This window comes from Bos indicus x Bos taurus, chromosome 15 (assembly GCF_003369695.1).
Source record: "Bos indicus x Bos taurus breed Angus x Brahman F1 hybrid chromosome 15, Bos_hybrid_MaternalHap_v2.0, whole genome shotgun sequence".
NCBI lineage: Eukaryota > Metazoa > Chordata > Mammalia > Artiodactyla > Bovidae > Bos > Bos indicus x Bos taurus.
Genome location: NC_040090.1, coordinates 77,541,811 through 77,562,027, shown reverse-complemented (window position 1 = coordinate 77,562,027; position 20,217 = coordinate 77,541,811). Strand labels below are relative to the sequence as shown.

The 20,217-nt window shown below is 34.2% G+C and overlaps 1 protein-coding gene across 8 annotated transcripts in view; it reads right to left on the bottom strand.

Moving 5' to 3' along the window:
- CEP126 (centrosomal protein 126) overlaps positions 1–20,217 on the bottom strand; it is a 140,386-nt gene that overhangs the window by 41,566 nt on the left and 78,603 nt on the right. For 6 of the 8 annotated variants that reach the window (XM_027563919.1, XM_027563918.1, XM_027563920.1 and 3 more), the window contains 2 exons: positions 14,524–16,666; positions 2,242–2,354 (listed from right to left, as the gene is read on the bottom strand). In XM_027563919.1, the coding sequence (XP_027419720.1) occupies positions 2,242–2,354; positions 14,524–16,666 (2,256 nt within the window). The remainder of the gene's footprint in view (positions 1–2,241; positions 2,355–14,523; positions 16,667–20,217) is intronic. The other 2 variants (XM_027563922.1, XM_027563921.1) reach the window with 1 other exon arrangement.

The following is a 20,217-nucleotide window of genomic DNA, read 5'->3' as shown; positions in this document are numbered from 1 at the left end:
CTGACTCATTTGAAAAGACCCTGATGCTGGGAAAGATTGAGGGCAGGAGGAGAAGGGGACGGCAGGGGATGAGATGGTTGGATGTCATCACCGGCTCAATGGACATGAGTTTGAGTAAACTCCGGGAGCTGGTGATGGACAGGGAAGCCTGGCAAGCTGCGGTTCAGGGGGTGGCAAAGAATCAGACACGACTGAGCGACTGAACTGAACTGACCTCTTTTCGATTCTCTCCACACAGAAGTAGTGGTTGGGAAAAATCCAGTGTGATAAAATACATTTCCTAATAACAAGGTGACAAGAGCCAGTGCTATAGAAACTGAATTCTTGTTTACCCTCTTGAGTGAAAACAAAACCAAACTCAACCCCAAACCAAAAATCAAAACAAAACAATAGGGATGAAAAAAAATGAAACCTCAAAACTGTTTTGAGTCAGGAAACACTGACCTATTTTAAAGCTAATGAGACTTTTGTAGATGTGTAAGTGGAGTGAGTATGTGAAAGTGGAAGTGGAGCTTCTGGGAAAAATAGAAATGGACTCTAAAGGCAGCAAGATAGAATGCAAAGGAGCAACACACAGGAAAACAGAAAAAGACACAGGAAGACAGAGATGAATTTAGAGAGGACAGTAGTAATGGCATTTAAAATTCAGTTTGTTCATTTTTTGTTATAACAACTATACATTACTTATAAATTTAATATATATTGACAAAAACAAAGAGAAAATAAAGATAAATTGTTGACTTTAGAGATTTTGAGATGTTTGATATGAACAACATGGAAGGTAAAAAGGAAGGACTTACTAGGTATTATTCCATTTGTAATCAGGAAGTTATATTTATAATTAAGTACTATGTTTGTTATTAAACACTAAAAATGTACTGGTAATGTGACAGCATTATTTACATAAATAAAAAAACTAATAATTTGTTTTGCTAAATCATGATTGATTGTTCTCCATATTAATAACTAGCCATATAAAAATTAATAGTTCCTACAATATTCAAACAATAGGACCTTCTACCTTTAACTTGAAATACAAATTTTTCATAAAACATTCTATTTTCAATTCTATTAAAGATCACAGGTGTTATTTATTTATTTTTCTCTTTTTTATTATTATTATTTTTTTAATTTTAATTTTTATTTTTAAACTTTACAAATTGTATCACTCATCCATCTAGGTTTTAAAAAATATTTTAAATACAATCCTTGGATCAAATTACACCTCTAGAAAATGTTATATTTAGGTGACACTTACTTAGCTCTCACAGAATCGCCTCCACTAACTTTTAAATCCACATTATTATGCTTCTGACCTTTACTGAAGGCCTCTATTTCAAACAGCACAGGAAACTCCTTATTTATTTGTTGCTGACTGTTAATAGGGAGATATCTATTATGAACTTCAAGGTCCTGTATAGGAGATTCTCAATGATATAAACAAAGTCATTATCGATATCCCCTGAGAACAATGCAACACTCTATTTTCCTTCTTGGCATGTCTTCCAGGAAGTTCAGGTTCAAGGAGGGCATTTAAACACACTGGAACTATATTAGTCTTTATAAGCACATTGCTTTATTTTCAATGGCTCTGGTTTACTTTTCTTTTTTTCCCTTTTTAATGTATAGCTAAATATTAATATTGTTGTGAATAAATTCAGCTTTTCCCCAGAGCTGACTATACATAATAACAAATAAAATGATGTGATTTCTTAAGCTTGGTTTAAAATATTCATTAGTAACTGATCATTTAGGCAAACTAGAATATAGCATTTGGAGATCAGCCCTGGGATTTCTTTGGAAGGAATGATGCTAAAGCTGAAACTCCAGTACTTTGGCCACCTCATGCGAAGAGTTGACTCATTGGAAAAGACTTTGATGCTGGGAGGGATTGGGGGCAGGAGGAGAAGGGGACGGCAGAGGATGAGATGGCCGGATGGCATCACTGACTCTATGGACATGAGTCTGAGTGAACTCCGGGAGTTGGTGATGGACAGGGAGGCCTGGCGTGCTGCGATTCATGGGGTCGCAAAGAGTCGGACATGACTGAGCGACTGAACTGAACTGATCTGATAGTACAATAAGCTCCTAGCATAGAGAGTTCCAGTGCTTCACAATGGCTTCGGCTATATCATTTATGTTGTGGAACAGTTTGCAGGCAGAGCACAGACCTTTAAGAACATTCTGTTTTCCAAGAATTTTTCACTATTGAATGGAGATGTCTACTAACGTGGTACTTACATTCATCTGCTCACTGTACTTCTGTCCTACAGATCCAGGGTTTTGTCTTTTTTGCTCTAAAAGAATTTTGTGCTTATTTTCGACAATTCGTTTTCTTCTTGTAACACTAGAATCTTAAACAAATACCACGACAAAGTCAAAATTTACATGAGTAGACAGTATATATCCACTGTAAAATTCCAAGTTACCTTCAAACATCACAGAAAACCCTAAGTTTCATTCATTCAGTTGGCAAGCTTTTATTGAACTTCTCTTACATGTACTATACATGACACAGGTACCTTAAAGATTTAAACATCTCTGCTTTTGAGGGGTCTATACTTTAGAGCAGTGACCTCTAAAGTGTTGTGGCAGAACACCAGGAGGATATGCAAAACAAATCACTGTTGCACAAGAAGAACATGTTAAAATTTCATTTTCTATTAACTAAAAACTAGAAATTTAAAATTTACTGTGGTAAAACATGATTGATACTGGCACCCTTGTGAGTTTGCAAGGTAGATGCATATAGTATGCATACAAGGTATGCACATTGCATACAGTAAACAGTTATTTTGGAGGAAGAGCAGAGGTTCTAAGTGTGTGAGGTTGGCAGTGTTATTTTCATTAGTGTTCTTTTGTGTCCTTCAATGCACTGAATTTTATGTGTGCCCTGGATTTATGGATATCTCATAGTATCTGAGCAACTTCACTTTCACTTTTCACTTTCATGCATTGGAGAAGGAAATGGCGGCCCACTCCAGTGTTCTTGCCTGGAGAATCCCAGGGACGGGGGAGCCTGGTGGGCTGCCGTCTATGGGGTCGCACAGAGTTGGACATGACTGAAGTGACTTAGCATAGCATAGCATAGCATAATATCTGAATGAATCCTTACAAAGTGGAAAAGAGGCTACAATGACTTTTGTAGGGCTTTTATTGTATGTGTAATGTTTTATTATTATTATTTTACTTATTATTTTCTCTATGACTAATTAAAAACATAGTCTTGCAAAATCATAAAGACGATACTAATAGTGCAAGCACATGTGAATGAGAAAGACAGAGCTGATACCCATCTTATTCTCAATACAAACTCTTTGCCACATAATAAAATGACAGTATAGTTGCATTATAACAAAGGATCATAAATCTAAAATTGTAAAAAATAACAATAAACCTCAATCTGTGTATTATGCCTTGAGATATCTAAGGATGGTATATAGAATGAAGTCATCATAATTGATAAGACATTTGAAACCATTCAGAAAATTATTAATACTATATGAGAATTTTTGCATGTTAATACATAAAACTATTTTTATAATTATTTTAAAATGTATGATTTATAAGATACAAAATATAAAAATTATTTTAAAAGTCTGTATTTCATCCTTGTCTCAGTTAAAAATTTTTTCTATTTCTGGCTAAGGTGCTTAATGTATATATCAGTAGAGTAATATGTATGTATGGTATATACGTATGTGATATTTGCTCAACATTTTTGTTAATGGTGGTACAATAAAAACTCGAAGTATTCCAGAAGAATGGATATAAATTTAAATGGATTATTACAGTAAAGTGAATAAACTGTAAGTGAAGTTGTAATAGAATTAAGTGAAAACACAGAGCCTTTATGAGAATCAAGAAAGCTTTCATAGAGGTTATGTTTAAGCTTGGTCTTAAAGGAGTAGTAGGCCTCCAAGTATAAGGATCTTTGAGTCAAAAGGAACATTATGTTCTAAAGTACAAAGTAACAATGATACATAGTTAATGAGATTCTTGGCCTGAAAGGTGGAAAATGCAATGAGTGTGTATAAGCACACAAATGTCTTGGGAGTGTATATGTGTGCTTCTGTCATACAGGCTTAGGTAGGAAAAAATATACAAATATTTTTAGCTGAAATTATGTACTGAAAGAACACAGATATTTATGCTACCATAGCTAACTATCTGTATATTTTCTCTATATAACATATATATAATTATATACATACACTATAAGTAAGTAAATATCTGTATCTATATAACAACAAAGACATAAAAGCTTTCAAATTTCAAGAAAGCTGGCTAGTAACTGAACATCTGACTTTTTAGAGTAAGAAATACTAACATAATTTTAGCTACTGTGTTGAACATTTATAGTTGCCCAGGCCTTGTTCTATACTATAGGCACTATTATCATCACTATTTTTATAGATAAAAAAACTGAGGCACAGGCAAGGGTTAGTAACTTGCTCAAGGTCACAGAGCCAGTAAAGGGCGAAGATGAGATCCAGCTCAAACAGTCTCTAAAATCTAGAATTCTAGCTCTTACTCTATGCTAGTAATTTTCATTTTGATTTGACTGTGTCTCATAGAAAGATATCTTCCATTGTAACCTGTGATGCACATATAGTTTTGTGAACCATATTTACTCTTAAAATATACAGTGCCCTCTGGTAGTTTCTATTCTAGAACATTCTACAATTATATTTCATTAAAAATTTCTGGTTACTACTCATTAACTGATTTATAACCTGCTAATGAGTCATGATCAATAGTTTAAAAAACACTGTATTATGTTTATTCCAATATGGGGATGCTAAATATGTTAAATGCTGCTGCTGCTAAGTCACTTCAGTCGTGTCTGACTCTGTGCGACCCCATAGACGGCAGCCCACCAGGCTCCTCCGTCCCTGGGATTCTCCAGGCAAGAACACTGGAGTGGGTTGCCATTTCCTTCTCCCATGCATGAAAGTGAAGAGTGAAAGTGAAGTCGCTCAGTCGTGTCGGACTTTTAGCAACCCCATGGACTGCAGCCTACCAGGCTCCTCTGTCCATGGGATTTTCCAGGCAAGAGTACTGGAGTGGGGTGCCATTGCCTTCTCCACGTTAAATGCTAGATACGTTAAATGCTAGATATGTTAAATGTTAATAGCTTATAGTGAGATAATTTGGGTACCAATAAAGTTTTAATACTGTTTATTACGCTTGGATTGTCTTCTAAATCTTGAAAAGTCTCCATTTTTCTATTTTTGAACAGCTCTAAAAATATCTTAAATGAAAATTAACTTGGTTACATGACTGCTGTATCAATAATTTTTCTCTTCCTTCAGCCTGTTAATAAATCTTCTGGAGGCAAGATCTACCAATACTTTTGTACTTTCTTGATTTGTAGCATAATTATTTGCTTTTGATTGTTCTTTGTGTAGATGTTCAGTTTTGTGGATTATAGATTGATCCTAAGAACAGATGAAAATATATGCTTAAAACTGTTCATGTTTTGTTCAATTCACATACATGAACTTAAATACTATTTACTAATTAATATAATAGCTGAGAATATAGGTATTTTTGCAAAACTAATATAGTTTGTACTGGCATCTCTAGCCAAACCTCTTGTCCCATATGAAAATTCTAAATATGATAGAATTACTACCAAAACACAAAATAAAGCTACTAATCTTTAGGAAAGTATTACATATTTTAAAATCTGTAGTATTGTTAATTATAAACAAGGGGAAATTCTGGAGACATTCATGAAATTATAACTTTGGAAGAGATCTTAGATGTTAATTAGTTCAACCTCTTGCTCATAAACCTAAATCACTCAGAGGTGGACCGTCAACCTGTGCTTGAATGCTTAAGTGATGGGGAGCCACTTCTCCATGGGGTACCTTCCTCAATTGTTGGTGGTATTAGCTCAAATTCCTCCTTATGCTGAGCTGAAAACATTTTTGCACGTTTTACCCCTTCACTTAGTTCTGTTTCCTCCTTTTTTTACATAATAAACCTTCAAACATTTGTACAGAGCCTGCACATGTCTCTTTGGCTTAAGCTCCTTTAATTGGCCTTCAGACACAACCCCTCCTTCTACAGTTCTGGCTCACTCCAGTTTGTTTATATACAGCTCTTAAAACACATAGCCTAAAATAATGTAGACTATTGCAGTACTTCCAAAGATCTGGTTATTATCACCTAAAATTATATTAAGTTTCTAACAGATATAGTAAAGTTTTCTTTTTTGTTTGTTTAGTTTTGTCTTGATTTTTTCTTTTCTTAAAGAAAAATTGTCAAGATAGATATCTTGCTTCTGTTAAAAAAAAAAAGCCAAACTAAATAGATAGAAGCAAAATGCAAAAAAAAAAAAAAAAGACCACACAAATCACAAATTGGCAGAAAATATATGCAATACATATAACTGATGTAGAATCCTAGAATATATTGATATAAGGAACTTCTATCAATAAGGAAGAAAAACTCAGAACCCAAGAGCAGACATTTCACAAAAAAGGAAATGCAAATTGTGCATAAAGATATGAAAAACGCTCAATTCATTAGTAACTAGGGCAATGCAAACTGTTATAATTAGACACCATTTCTCACCCATACTTTTGAAAATATTAAAAAGTTTGACTACTGGAGGTTTAGTGAGCATGTAGTAAAGGCACTCTTATTGCTTCAGAAAATAATTTGGCATTACCTGTGGCAGTATACTTAACCTGGGTGAAATACACATACCCAGCAACATGTGTATCAGCAGATGTACAAAACTGTTCCTAGAAGCACTATTCACAAAGGTGAGAAACTGAAAGACGCCAAACGGCCAGGAGTAGGAAAATGAAAAATTTCCATAGACTGTAATACAGCAATTTTAATGAAATGTAATACAAAACAAATACAAATGAAGTGCAGCTAAACTAATCAATAATAATGAATCCAAAACACAAAATTAATTGAAAAAAAGAAAATCATAGAAGTATATAGGTGAAATGGTTCTATTTATATGAGTTACAAAACTAAAGCAAAACTAAATAATATATTGTTTGAGATATATTTACATATGGTAAAATTATAAAGCAAAGCATGGAATCATTTACACAAGTCTATATAGTGTCATTTTGTAAGAGAGAAAGGGGATGTAATCAAGGAGAGGCATGTTGAGATTTCAACAATACCAGTGATTTTCTGTTTTTGAAATTGGGCATTGGGTTCTTTTATTATTAGTCTTTAACTTGTTCTTGTATATTATGTATATTATTTTGTATGTAAGATACACTTCACAATTGAGAGACTTAAAAAAGTATATTGAATGCAGAGAGGGAGGAATAAATTGGAAGATTGGGATGATAAATACACACAACTATATATAAAATAGATAACTGAAAAGGACCTATTGTATAGCACAGGGAACTCTGCTCAATATTTTGTAATGGCCTATGTGGGAAAATAATTTTAAAAGGAGTGAATATATGTATAACAGATTCATTTTGCTATATACCTGACACTAAAACATTGTAAATCAACCATGCTCCAATTAAAAATTTTTTAAAATTGTATTGAATGCATATACATGACTATAGTTATCTCTACATAGTTTTTTAGTTTTGGTTTATCACTTCAACTGGTAAAGATGATTTTAAATCTTCATGCCATTATTCATTTGATTAATGACTTTGTTACTTTGTACTTTTGACAAACTGTATTAGATGAATGTACTATTTTAAAAATGTGTATCACTGAAAAATTTGTGGTTATTCAGAGTTTTAAAAATTAATTTATACTCTTCAGCTTTAGTGAAATATTGACAATATAACATATTTAAGTTTAAAGTATACAATGTGATTAGTAGGTAACATATATATTTCAAAATAATCACCACAATAAGATTATCTCCATCTTCTTACAGAGAGAGGTATTTTTGTTGTTTTTGTTTTTAATTATAAGCATAATAGCTAAGTAATTAACAGTAGAGATAACAGAGACAGAATGCCTGAATTTTAACCCTGGGTCTGCCATTAGTCCTAGTCATGTGGCTTACACAAGTTATTAGCCCTCTCACTGCTTCATTCTCCTCATTTATAAGATGGGAGTATTATTATTTACTCACTAAACTATTGAGAGAATTAAACTTGTTTCCACATGTAAAGTGCTTACAATATTGACTGGCACATAGTAAATGCTACCTAATTTATATCTAGAATAATTTGCTTCAGTATCTCTAATTACATTTCTGATCTCATGAAAACTAGATTTATTCTACGGTAAGAATAAATTCAGCTGCAATACAAAATTCTGGCTCTGCTTTGAACTACCTGTGTCATCTTGGGGTATATAATCTCCTTATGTGTATCAGTTTCCTCATCCATAAAGTATGGGAGCTAAGCTCAATTGTATCTTTGATCTTTTCTAGTAATCAAATTTTTGAATCCTTGAAGGTATTTTTAATACTCCCTGGAGAAGAAAACAAAGCATTCTTTTTGCAATCAGATTTCAAAGTATTTAGTATGTCAACATCATTTGGATTTTTAAAAAACTGAAGTACAGCTGCCTATAGAAACATGTGCAAATTGTAAGTATTCAGGTAGACACACCCAGATGGCAGACACCCAAGTCAAGAAATAGAACATTACCAGCACTGAAAAAGCTTTCCTTCTTACCTGTTTCCATATAACCCCATCCATGGTTTTACCTATTCTTCAACCTGATAGAAATGGAATATAATATGCATTTTTATGACTGGCTTCGTTTGTACGATATCCTGATGTGAGATTTAGTCATGTTACTGTTTCTTAGTAGTGGCTGATTCATTTTTTATTATGGTATTACACTGAATGAATAACTTTTACTTTACATATTATAGCACTGAAGAACATTTGAGATTATTCTAGATTATGGCTATAAAACTGCTATGAAAGTTCTGGTACATATCTTCTGTTTTACATATGAATGAATTTCACACACACACACACACACACATCTGCAGGTCTGGAATTGCTGAGTCATAGGATATGCATATATTCAAACTTTGTAGATGTGAGCTCCCAGGCATCACACATCCTTCTTAACAGCATTGTAGCGTAAAAATTTTAGCCCTTCAGATGTAATTTTATCTAATTATTTTAATATGAATTCTTCTGAAGACTGAGGTTGAAGTCTTTCATATGTTAATTTACTATTTGATAAGCCTACTTTATGAAAAGCTAATTCAAATATACTGCCTTTAAAATAAATTGGTGTGATGGTTTTTTTGATATGTCACCTGTCTACAGTCCCCAGTTGTTCAATTAGGCACTAATGTATTCCTGTGAAGGTATTTTGTAGATATTATTAAAGTCTATTATCAGTTTGCTTTAAGTATGGAGATTATCTTAGATAACCCATGTGAACTTGAGTCAATTAAGTCAAAGGCCTCACAGGTAAGTCTTTTTTGAGAGAATACAAAATTCTGCCTGTGAATGGCAAGTTTCATCTATTGCTATGAGTTTCTGCCCTTCTTCCTGGCCTGCCCTAAAAATTCTGTACTTGCTTAGATTCCCTGTTCCCCATATTTACGTAAGCCAATCTGTTGCAATAAACAATATATCTTACTGGTTCTGTTTTGTTGGTTCAAACATGACTCATATAACTACATTGTCTTTTTCTTATTGATCGTAGGAGTTCTTTATATATTTTGGACATGAACTCTCTGTTGGTATTATGCATTATAAATATCTTCTTTCACTCTACAGTTTAATGGTGTTTTGGATGAAAAAGTTTCAGTCTTATTCTTAATGGTTAGTGTTTTTTATGTCTATATAAAAAATCTCTGCCCATCCCAAAGTCATAAGCACATTCCCTGTATTATCTTCTAGAAGCATTTCTTTTTCACTTTCCATATTCATATATACAGTTCACTTGGAACTGATTTTTGTGTATGGTGTGAGCTAAGAGTCATTTTACTAATTTCATAAAATCATTCAATTGACTCAGTACCATTTAATAAAAAGACAAGTACTTTCTCCCTGCTATGCAGTACCATCTTTGCCAAAAATCAAGCATTCAAATATGAGTCTGTTTTTAGACTGTATTTTATTCCACTGATGTAAAACACCTGGTGCAAAAAGCATATTGCAATCAGAAAGAAAAATGTAAATTAAATTACTAATTTTAGAAGTAAGGAAGTTATTGATGTTGACCCAGTCCAAAGTATGACAAAGGGAATGGGTACTTGAGGCAGAAAATCACTAGAAAATCACTAGTACAGAAAATCACTAGAGGTAAGAAAGGATTGAGAGAGATCAGGGTGTTGGATCGTTCGCTCACATGAATGCTGAGTCACCAGTATATTGGCAAAGACTTTTCCAATAAAGGAAGACTGTGAACTAGATATCAAAGTCATCTTCAGGGGAAAATGACTTGAAAGGTCAGAAGTTGGTACAGTTGAATGGCTTGGGTTTCATGGAATAGAGTTTTTACTGAAAGTTTTGCTGGAGAGTTTTGGATATGCTAACAGAGAGCAAGACACCATCCATAACTGTCAACTCTGGGTACACTGACTATGAGAATAAAAATGCCATAGCAAATAGTAGAGTAGAAAAAAATGAATAGATGCTCACTGAACTATAATTCATGGGCTTTCCAGGTGGCACTAATGGTAAACAACCAGCCTGCCAACACAGGAGACATAAGAGATGTGGGTTTGATTCCTGGGTTGGGAATATCCCCTGGAATAGGAAATGACAACCCACTCCAGTATTTTTGCCTGGAGAATACCTGTGGATAGAGATCCTGTGGATAGACGATCCTGGCAGACTACAGCCAACGGGGTTGCAGATTCAGATACGAAATGACTTAGCCCTGAGAACTATAATTCAGTATTAACAAGGGGTTCACTTGAAATGTTTAATATTTAAAACAGTTTTAAACAATGTTTGAATGACTGAACATACAAAGTTTTGTTAGTATTATATTTTCTAAGTATAACTACAATAATAAGAAGTATAATATCATATATGAAACGAGTCGCCAGTCCAGGTTCGATGCACGATACTGGATGCTTGGGGCTGGTGCACTGGGACGACCCAGAGGGATGGTACGGGGAGGGAGGAGGGAGGAGGGATCAGGATGGGGAACACGTGTATACCTGTGGCAGATTCATGTTGATACAATACAAATACAAAACCAATACAATATTGTAAAGTTAAAAAATAAAAAAATAAAAAAAAATAAGTATAGAAATAAACAACAAAACAGCATGGTACTGGCACAGAAACAGACACATAGATCAACTGAACAGAAGAGAGAGCCCAGAAATAAACCCACCCACTGTGGTCAATTAACCTATGACAACTAACCTTTTCTGCTTTTCAATAGAGAAAAGACAGTCTCCTCAATAAGTGGTGCTGGGACAACTGGACTGCTAAGTGTAAAAGAATGAAATCAGAATATTCTCTAACACAGTGTACAAAAATAAACTCAAAATGGATTAAAGATCTAAATATGACTGGAAATCATAAACTCCTAGAAGAAAATATAAGTGTAACACTCTGACAGAAATCATAGCAATATATTTTTCAAGATTTGTCTCCTAAAGCAAAGGAAATAAGAGAAAAAATAAAGAAAATCCAGTTAAACTTAAAAGCTTTTGTACAGCAAAGGAAACCATCAACTAAACAAAAAGACAACCTCATGAATAGGAGAAAATACTTGTAAATTATATGACCAATTGTTGTTGTTGTTCAATTGCACAGTCATGTCTGACTCTTTGTGATAAGGGGTTAATATCTAAAATATGTAAACAGCTCGGATAACTCAATAGCAAAAAAGTAAAATAAAATAAATAATCCTATTAAAAAAAAAAACACAGGCAAAAGACCCAAATAGACATTTCTCAAAAGAAGACACACAGATGGCTAACAGGCACACAAAAAGATGCTCAATATCACTAAGTTTTAGAGAAATGCAAATCAAAACTACAGTGAGGTACCATACCAGTCAAAGTGTTATCATTAAAAAGTCTACAAATAATAAATTCTGGAGAAGGTGTGGAGAAAAGGAACTCTCCTATACTGTAGGAATGTAAATTGGTGCAGTCACTATGGAAAAGGGCATGAAGCTTCCTCAACGAACTAAAAATAAGACTACTGTATGACCCAACAATTCCACTCCTTGACATATATATGATAAAAATGAAAACACTAATTTAAAAAGCTATGTGCACCTCAATGTTCATAGCAGCATTATGTGCAATAGCCAGGTTATGGAAGAAATGCAAGTGCCCATCAACAGATGAATGGATAAAGAAGATGTGGTACACACACACGCACACAGAGGAATATTACTCAGCCATAAGAAGAATGAGATTCTTCCATTTGCAATAACATGGACAAACTTAGTATTATGCTTAGTGAATGAGGCAGACAGAGAATAAAAACAGTATTGTTATCACTGTCTTGCAGAATCTAAAAACTAAGACATATGAAAGTATATAACAAAACAGAAATGGACTCACAGTATAGAAAACAAGCCAAAAAAAAAAAAAAAAAAAGAAAACAAGCCAGTGGTTACCAGTGAGAAGTGTAAAGGGGGAACAGGCAAGATAGAGGTATGGAATTAAGAGATACAAACTACTATGTAAAATATAGATAAGCAACAAGGATATATTGTACAGTACAGGAAAATATACCCATTGGCTTTTAATAACTTTAAATGAAGTATAATCTATAAAAATATTAAAGCACTGTGATGTATACTGGAAACTAATATGATATTGTACATCAACTATACTTCCATAAAAACAAAACAATGAACAAAAAGTATGGATATACACAACACTTTCAACATTTCTCTTTAAAAACATGGCTAAAAATATTAAACTTTTCCAGTATTTCTTATACAAAGGCCCCAACTTTGATTATATGTTAGAAAAATATTTGTTTCTCAGATTATATATACAATATATATTTTTTCTTTTATCAGAGAATGAGAATATAATTTTCATATGTTATATTTTTATATTTATGCTATTGGGAAATTATATTTCCTAATGCTTTTCCTGATCATCTCAGACATATGTTTTCTTAATGATTATATTTATTACATAGTTTTAGTAGAATAAGCATGGGACTTGAAATCATAGATATTTGAATGAAAATACTATTTTTGCTATTTATTGATAATAGCTCTTGACTTTTGGCAATTCTATTTCCTTCTTTGCAAAATGAGGTTTTAAAAAATACATATTTGTTAGGATTGCTGTGAGGCTTAAATGAGATAATATGTATAAAGCACTTACTACTATAATTGGCAAAGAGTAGAAATTCAAAACAGTTAACCATCATAATTTCCTTTAAAATATCAAATCTACATGATGCTTTCATTTTTTGGAAGTAGTGTGAAAACTAAAGTTACACTGTGAAGTGGCTGGATAAAAATAAAGCAAAACCTTTAGTGAGAGAAATACTATTTAAAAATCTAGTTTAAAACTAGAGTTTTTGCATTTAGCTTCCCATCTGCTAACATGGCCTGTGTCCATTCAGTTTAAGAAAAGTTTGGGTGCTTATTAAGTGCCAGGCATTGTTAAAATCTGGGGATAAGGTAAAGAAGTCAAAAAAAATCCCTTGTTCTTTTTTTTTTTTTTAATTTAATTTTATTTTATTTTTAAACTTTACATAATTGTATTAGTTTTGCCAAATATCAAAATGATATTTGTTCTTAAATATTTGTTCTTAAAATCTCATGGGCCAATTGAAGAAAGGTGAAAATATTAAATCTAAACTAACTCTCACTTTATATCTTAATATTTATTCATACCTTTGGGAAAAGAAAGAGTTGCTTTTCTGATTTTTTTCTCAAATCTTATGTATTTCTGACTAGTCATCTGATTTCTACTAGTAGAAAAATGTATGGGCCTGTAGTCCATTCCTTTAGAGGAAAGTAGCTCATGAAGAGTCAACAAGGGCCACTAAGGGCAATGGCATAACAGAGAATTAATTTTCAAAAATGTTTAAAGGAATTCTATATTTTTTTCCTTCATATGAAACCTTCCATACATAGCCAATTAAAACAGAGCTGCCCCTCTTTTGGAAAGATAATTAGAGGGTTAGGCACACCTATTGTTGGCAAATAACAATTAAATTTAACAAATATTTTAAATAAGAATAAAGAAAAGTATTATAATCACATTTATTCACCTGTTTAGAATAATTTAAACAAATATTTTCCACTGTGCTTACTTTGACAGAAATTTTGACTATAACACTGCAGTAATAACAGAATGATATGGGATAAGAATCAAATCACATTTCTTGTCTTCCCTCTTTTAAACTAACAAGTCATGGAAAAAACAGAAGTTAGCAAAAGTTTCTAATTTTAGTTAAGCAAAGGTTGGGTCATTTGCTTAAAAGTGTTAGCTACCAGACAGACAAAGGTACAATATTATGGGTGATGTTATTTCTATAAGGCTGTTATTGTTCAATTTTAATATATTGTAAGGTACATTATCAAACCACAACAAGAAAAACTTCACATTTTACCTATAAAAATATATAAATTTATTCTTACCAGCAGCCTTTTCATTTTGACCCAGAATATTATGCTGTCTTTTCCACAAGGGAACCAGTTCTTCTCTAGTAGTTTTAAGAGTCACAGAGGGATGACTTTCTTCATATGTTGGATGTCTTTGGGGGCAATATAACGTCCCATCTTGCGGGACAACAGTTTGCCTGCCATGTGAATGATTTATTTTCGTTAACGTTTGGCACTCCGAAGAACAATATGGTAGAGCTGGCATCACAGTGACTAAGTCAGAACAGACATGAGGGAGTGGAAGACTACTTTCTTGATTCCACTGATTCAACTTGTATTCTGTTGGAAGCATATGTTTTGAATTAAAGTAGTTACATGTACTGATGTTTTGAGAATTTTCAGGCATTACAGACTGACACTGAGATGCTTGTACATTTTTACAACTTCTAATATTTAATTGAGATGTAGGAGGAGGATGAGGTACAATTAATTTACCCTGAGCCTGTACAAATGTGTTGGCTTTGCTCGCAGACTGTGGTCGAGTAACAGTGCCTTTTCTGTTCATACATACAAAGCCTGACTGGACTTTAGCAGATCTTGTTCTTCTAATGACTTTCGCTTCACTCCTTTGTGGATTAGTTTTCTGAGTTTTGGAACCACCACTCTTTACAGGGGATATACTTTCCTCCTCTGTGGAGTCTGGCCAGGCTTGTTTAGCAGTGTTATAACCTGAAGGTATAAAACAGTTCAAAGGCACATGGTCTGTTCCAGATCCTCCTAAAGCAGTGACATTTTCAGAGATAAAATCGTCCTTGGGCTCTTTTTTATTAGCAGAATCCACAGCAGAAGCAGGAATACTAGGCATGTTGCTGGCAGCACCACTTTTAGCTCGAATGTGGGATGGTTGAGACCACTGTTGAGATACTCTTTTTCTACTCTTTAGCAAATGACTATCTTCAGCATTTTTCCTTGTATTGCCAGTTTCATCAAACCATCTCAGTTTTTTAATAGTTTTTGGAGTTTCTGCACTTTTCCCTTTTTCTTTTGTTAATTCAATACTATCTCTGATATCTGCAGCTTTTTGATTTCCTAACTTAAAGCCTTGGTTTGTAACCAGTGCCTTAAAATAATCATGCTCGTATTTAGATTCTTTCTTTAAAATACTTTTAAGAAATCTCACACTATTCTTCTCACAAATATTGTATTTCATTTTCTTGTGCTGACTGACTAAGTCACAGTTAGAAATTATATTAGATAATGATTTTGATGCTTCATGTATTTTCTGTTTATCTTCTGAATCAGAGTTGTGAAGTATACAGGCTACTTGAAAATTATCTGAAAATGAAGACAAGTCTTCCTCATTACAATTAGAATATTTTGTCTTTTCATCTTTAATGTCTTTCATTTCCCCTAACTTATCAGAACACTGTACTGGGTCAATTTCTTTTATGTGTATACTGCTCTTTGGTAAAGGCCTAGCTGATTGTGTATTCGATGGCAGAACTAAAGGTGTTGCCAAAGGTACAAATGAAGTAGGAACTGAAGTAGTTCTATTTTCTTGAGTCATTTCAGAATATTTCTCTTGGTCTGAAATTATTGTGATTTCCTGGGTTAGAGAATCTGGAGTGGCCCAGGCTTTGCTGAATTTAAATTTTGGGCTCTCAGTAACTAATGGTCTCTCCCTTTTGAATGCTCCAGAAGAGGAGTCAGTTGTCCTTATAACACTAGTTTCAGATGTGTTTTTGCTTTTTTTATCTTGTACAAATATGGATGGACTATGTAGAACGGCTACTGAATTATTAGCAGTATTTACGCCTCTTTCCTCAGTTCTACTCAGAGCAGATGGATTTTGTTCTTTACTATTAAAACATTTACTTGAATCAGGGAGAACATTAGGTTTACTAAAAATACCTGAGAAAATATTTGGATCATCTATATTTATAAGCCAATTATTTATGTGTTGAGTTTTAGAGAATGACAGTTTATCTTCACCAAAGCAGCTTAGATTAGTTGATTGCAGATTTGCTAATTTGAGAGAAATAGAATTCTGCTGCTGGACTGATGTGGAAGGCTCCTTATTAAGTGTTAAATATATTTCTTCACGTTCCCCAGCCTCAAGACTGTCTATACTTGAGAGGGTTTCAGAATTTATTATCTGATTAACTTCATCACGAAATTTCTGAAAGAAAAAAAAGAACATTGTTTTATAGCTTAGAAATTTTAAGTGTCAACAAAAATGATTCAACATACCACCATTACTTGGCACATAAAAGAGAGTAATATGACTACAGACAGTATAGGTATATAAATAATCCATATCCCTGGAGCAGTCCTCACAGTGAAAAAGAGGGAGCCAACAAAGACAATAAAATGTATTTGCCTTAGTTTCTTCACCTTAAAGTAACTACTCAATTATCCTAGCCATTAGTTATGGCTTAGAAAATAATTTTTGCTATTGCTGTTCCATTCAGAGAATAGTTTCCTGAAGGTTTCATAACAGCATGTGAAATTCTGAAACATAGTTATTTACAAAGGGTATTTTTTTTTTCCTGAGACTTGGACTGGACTTGAATGAGGCTCTTAAAAGCCCTATGACTCTAATATGACTTTCCTATTGGTAAGGCTATACATTCTTATAAAAGTTAATCTCATGGTCTATAAAAATATAAGATGTTTATGAAAACATGCCTGGATCCTGCTGATTTAATACTTAGATGGAGTGCATGCACTGGTATTATTATTTTTAAATTCCCCAGGGAATTCTAATGTGGATTTAAGACTGAGAACTATTGATTTTAATGGCTCATTTTTGGAGATTTAGCACAGTAATAATTTCCATGAATTCTTTACAGTAAGAGTCTCATCATTACTTCAATGTAATCTAATGGAAATTATCAGTTTTTAATAAAATTTCATGATCACTTCAAAGTATTCTTGTTGTTCAGTCGCTCAGTCGTGTCCAATTTTTTGCCACCCCATGAACCGTAGCATGCCAGGCCTCCCTGTCCATCACCAACTCCCGGAGTTTGCTCAAACTCGTGTCCATTGAGTCAGTGATGCCATCCAACCATCTCATTCTCTGTTGTCCCCTTCTCCTTCTGCCTTTAATCTTTCCCAGCATCAGGTTCTTTTCTAATGAGTCAGTTCTTCGCATCAGGTGCCCAAAGTATTGGAGCTTCAGCTTCAGCACCAGTCCTTCCAAAGAATGTACAGGGTTGATTTCCTTAAGGATTGACTGGTTTGATCTCCTTGCAGTCCAAGGGACTCTCAAGAATCTTCTCCAGCACCACAGTTCAAAAGCATCACTTCTTTGGGGCTCAGCCTTCTTTGTAATCCAAATCTCACATCATACATGACTACTGGAGAAACCATAGGTTTGATTATATGGACCTATGTCAGCAAAGTGATGCCTTTGCTTTTTAATACACTATGTAGCTTTGTCATAGCTATTCCAAGATTGTTGTTGTTCAGTCACTCAGTTGTTCCAACTCTGCAACTCCATGGACTGCAGCATGCCAGGCTGCTCTGTCCTTTGCCATCTCCTGGCACTTGCTCAAACTCATGTTCATTGAGTCAGTGATGCCATCCAACCATCTTGTCCTCTGTTGTCCCCTTCTCCTCCTACTTTTAATCTTTCCCAGCATCAGGGTCTTTTCTAATGAGTCGGCTCTTTGCCATCAGGAGGCCAAAGTATTGGAGCTTCAGTTTTAGTATCAGTCCTTCTAATGAACATTCACAATTGATTTCCTTTAGGATTTCCTGGTTTGATCTCCTTGCAGTCCAAGGAACTCTCAAGAGTCTTCTTTAGCACCACAGTTTAAAAGCATCAATTCTTCATCATTCAGCCTCCTTTATGGTTCAACTCTCACAAGCATACATGACTAATGGCAAAACCATAGCTTTGACCAGATGAACCTTAGTTGCCAAAATAATGTCTCTGCTTTTTAATATGCTGCCTAGGTTTGTCATAGGTTTCCTTCCAAAGAGAAAGCATCTTTCAATTTCGTGGCTGCAGTCACCATCTGTAGTGATTTTGGAGCCCAAGAAAATAAAGTCTGTCACTGTTTCCATTGTTTCCCCATCTATTTGCCATGAAGTGATGGGACTGGATGCCATGATCTTCGTTTTTTCAATGTTGCATTTTAAGCCAGCTTTTTCACTCTCCTCTTTCACCTTCATCGAGAGGCTCTTTAGTTCCTCTTTGTTTTCTGCCGTAAGGGTAGTGTCATCTGCATAACTGATTTTATTGATATTTCTCTCAGCAATCTTGATTCCAGCTTCCTCCAGCCCAGCATTTCCAATGATGTACTCTGCACAGAAGTTAAATAAGTAGGGTGACAATATACAGCCTTGACATACTCCTTTCCCAATTTGGAACCAGTCCTTGTTCCATGTCTGTTTCTAACTGTTCCTTCTTGACCTGCAAACAGGTTTCTCAGGAGGCAGGTAAGGTGCTCTGGTACTCCCATCTCTTCCAGAATTTTCCAGTTTGTTGTGATCTACACAGTCAAAGGCTTTAGTATAGTCAATGAAGCAGAAGTAGATGTTTTTCTGGAATTCTCTTGCTTTTTCTGTGATCGAACAGATGATGGCAATTTGATCCCTGGTTTATCTGTCTTTTCTAAATCCAGCTTGAACATCTAAAAGTTCGTGGTTCATGTATTGTTGAAGCCAGGCTTCCTTGGAAATTTGTGGTTGCAGTCACCATCTGCAGTGATGGTATAGTCAATGTTTATAACTATTTCTAATTTCACACATATAACACAGATATTTAAAAAGCATTAATCAGCATAACATATGTAGAAATAAATTTACACAAATTTTAGAAAATTTAAATATTCTGATATTAAACAAAAATTTAGTATTTTTTTTAGCCCTGAAAATAAACTGAGAAACCAAAGAAGTCAGTTACAGATTAAAAATATTTTAGTTTGTATAGTTAGTACTTATTGATATACTACTGTAAATGTTTTGCAAATGGTTTATTAGAGTTTGATATTACTAGCCTTTATTCCCTGCCTGTCACTTCCTTCAACCTTACTCGAACAAAGCAAAGCACAGCTCCTTCAGTGTCTGCTTTTGGAACAGTTATTTTAATTGATAATGAGGCTCCTAAAAGCTCTATGACTCTAACAAGAATTTCATCAAGACTGCATCTAATGAGATATAGAAATCTGGATTAGAAGGTCCTTTTAGACATAAGTATGATGTCTGTGGCTTTAACATTTCTCTTTGCCTAGGTCTGTGGTTGCTTCATTTCCCAAAGCACCTAAAAAGAAGTTCAGCAAACTCTTTTTTTAACTCAGAATTTTTCACTAAACCAAACTTTTTTTCTCAGAATTTTTCTTAGCACTAAAAAAAATGAAACATTGTGATCAGCTTCAAGCTTTGCTTGTAAGTTACTGATATAAATTGTACTAGACTTAACATTGGAGAAGGCAACGGCACCCCACTCCAGTACTCTTGCCTGGAATATCCCATGGACAGAGGAGCCTGCTAGGCTGCAGTCCATGGGGTCTCTAAGAGTTGGACACGACTGAGCGACTTCACTTTCACTTTTCACTTTCATGCCTTGGAGAAGGAAATGGCAACCTACTCCAGTGTTCTTGCCTGGAGAATCCCAGGGATGGGGGAGCCTGGTGGGCTGCTGTCTATGGGGTTGCACAGAATCAGACACGACTGAAGCAACTTAGCAGCAGTAGCAGTAGCAGCAGACTTAACATGCTTTGT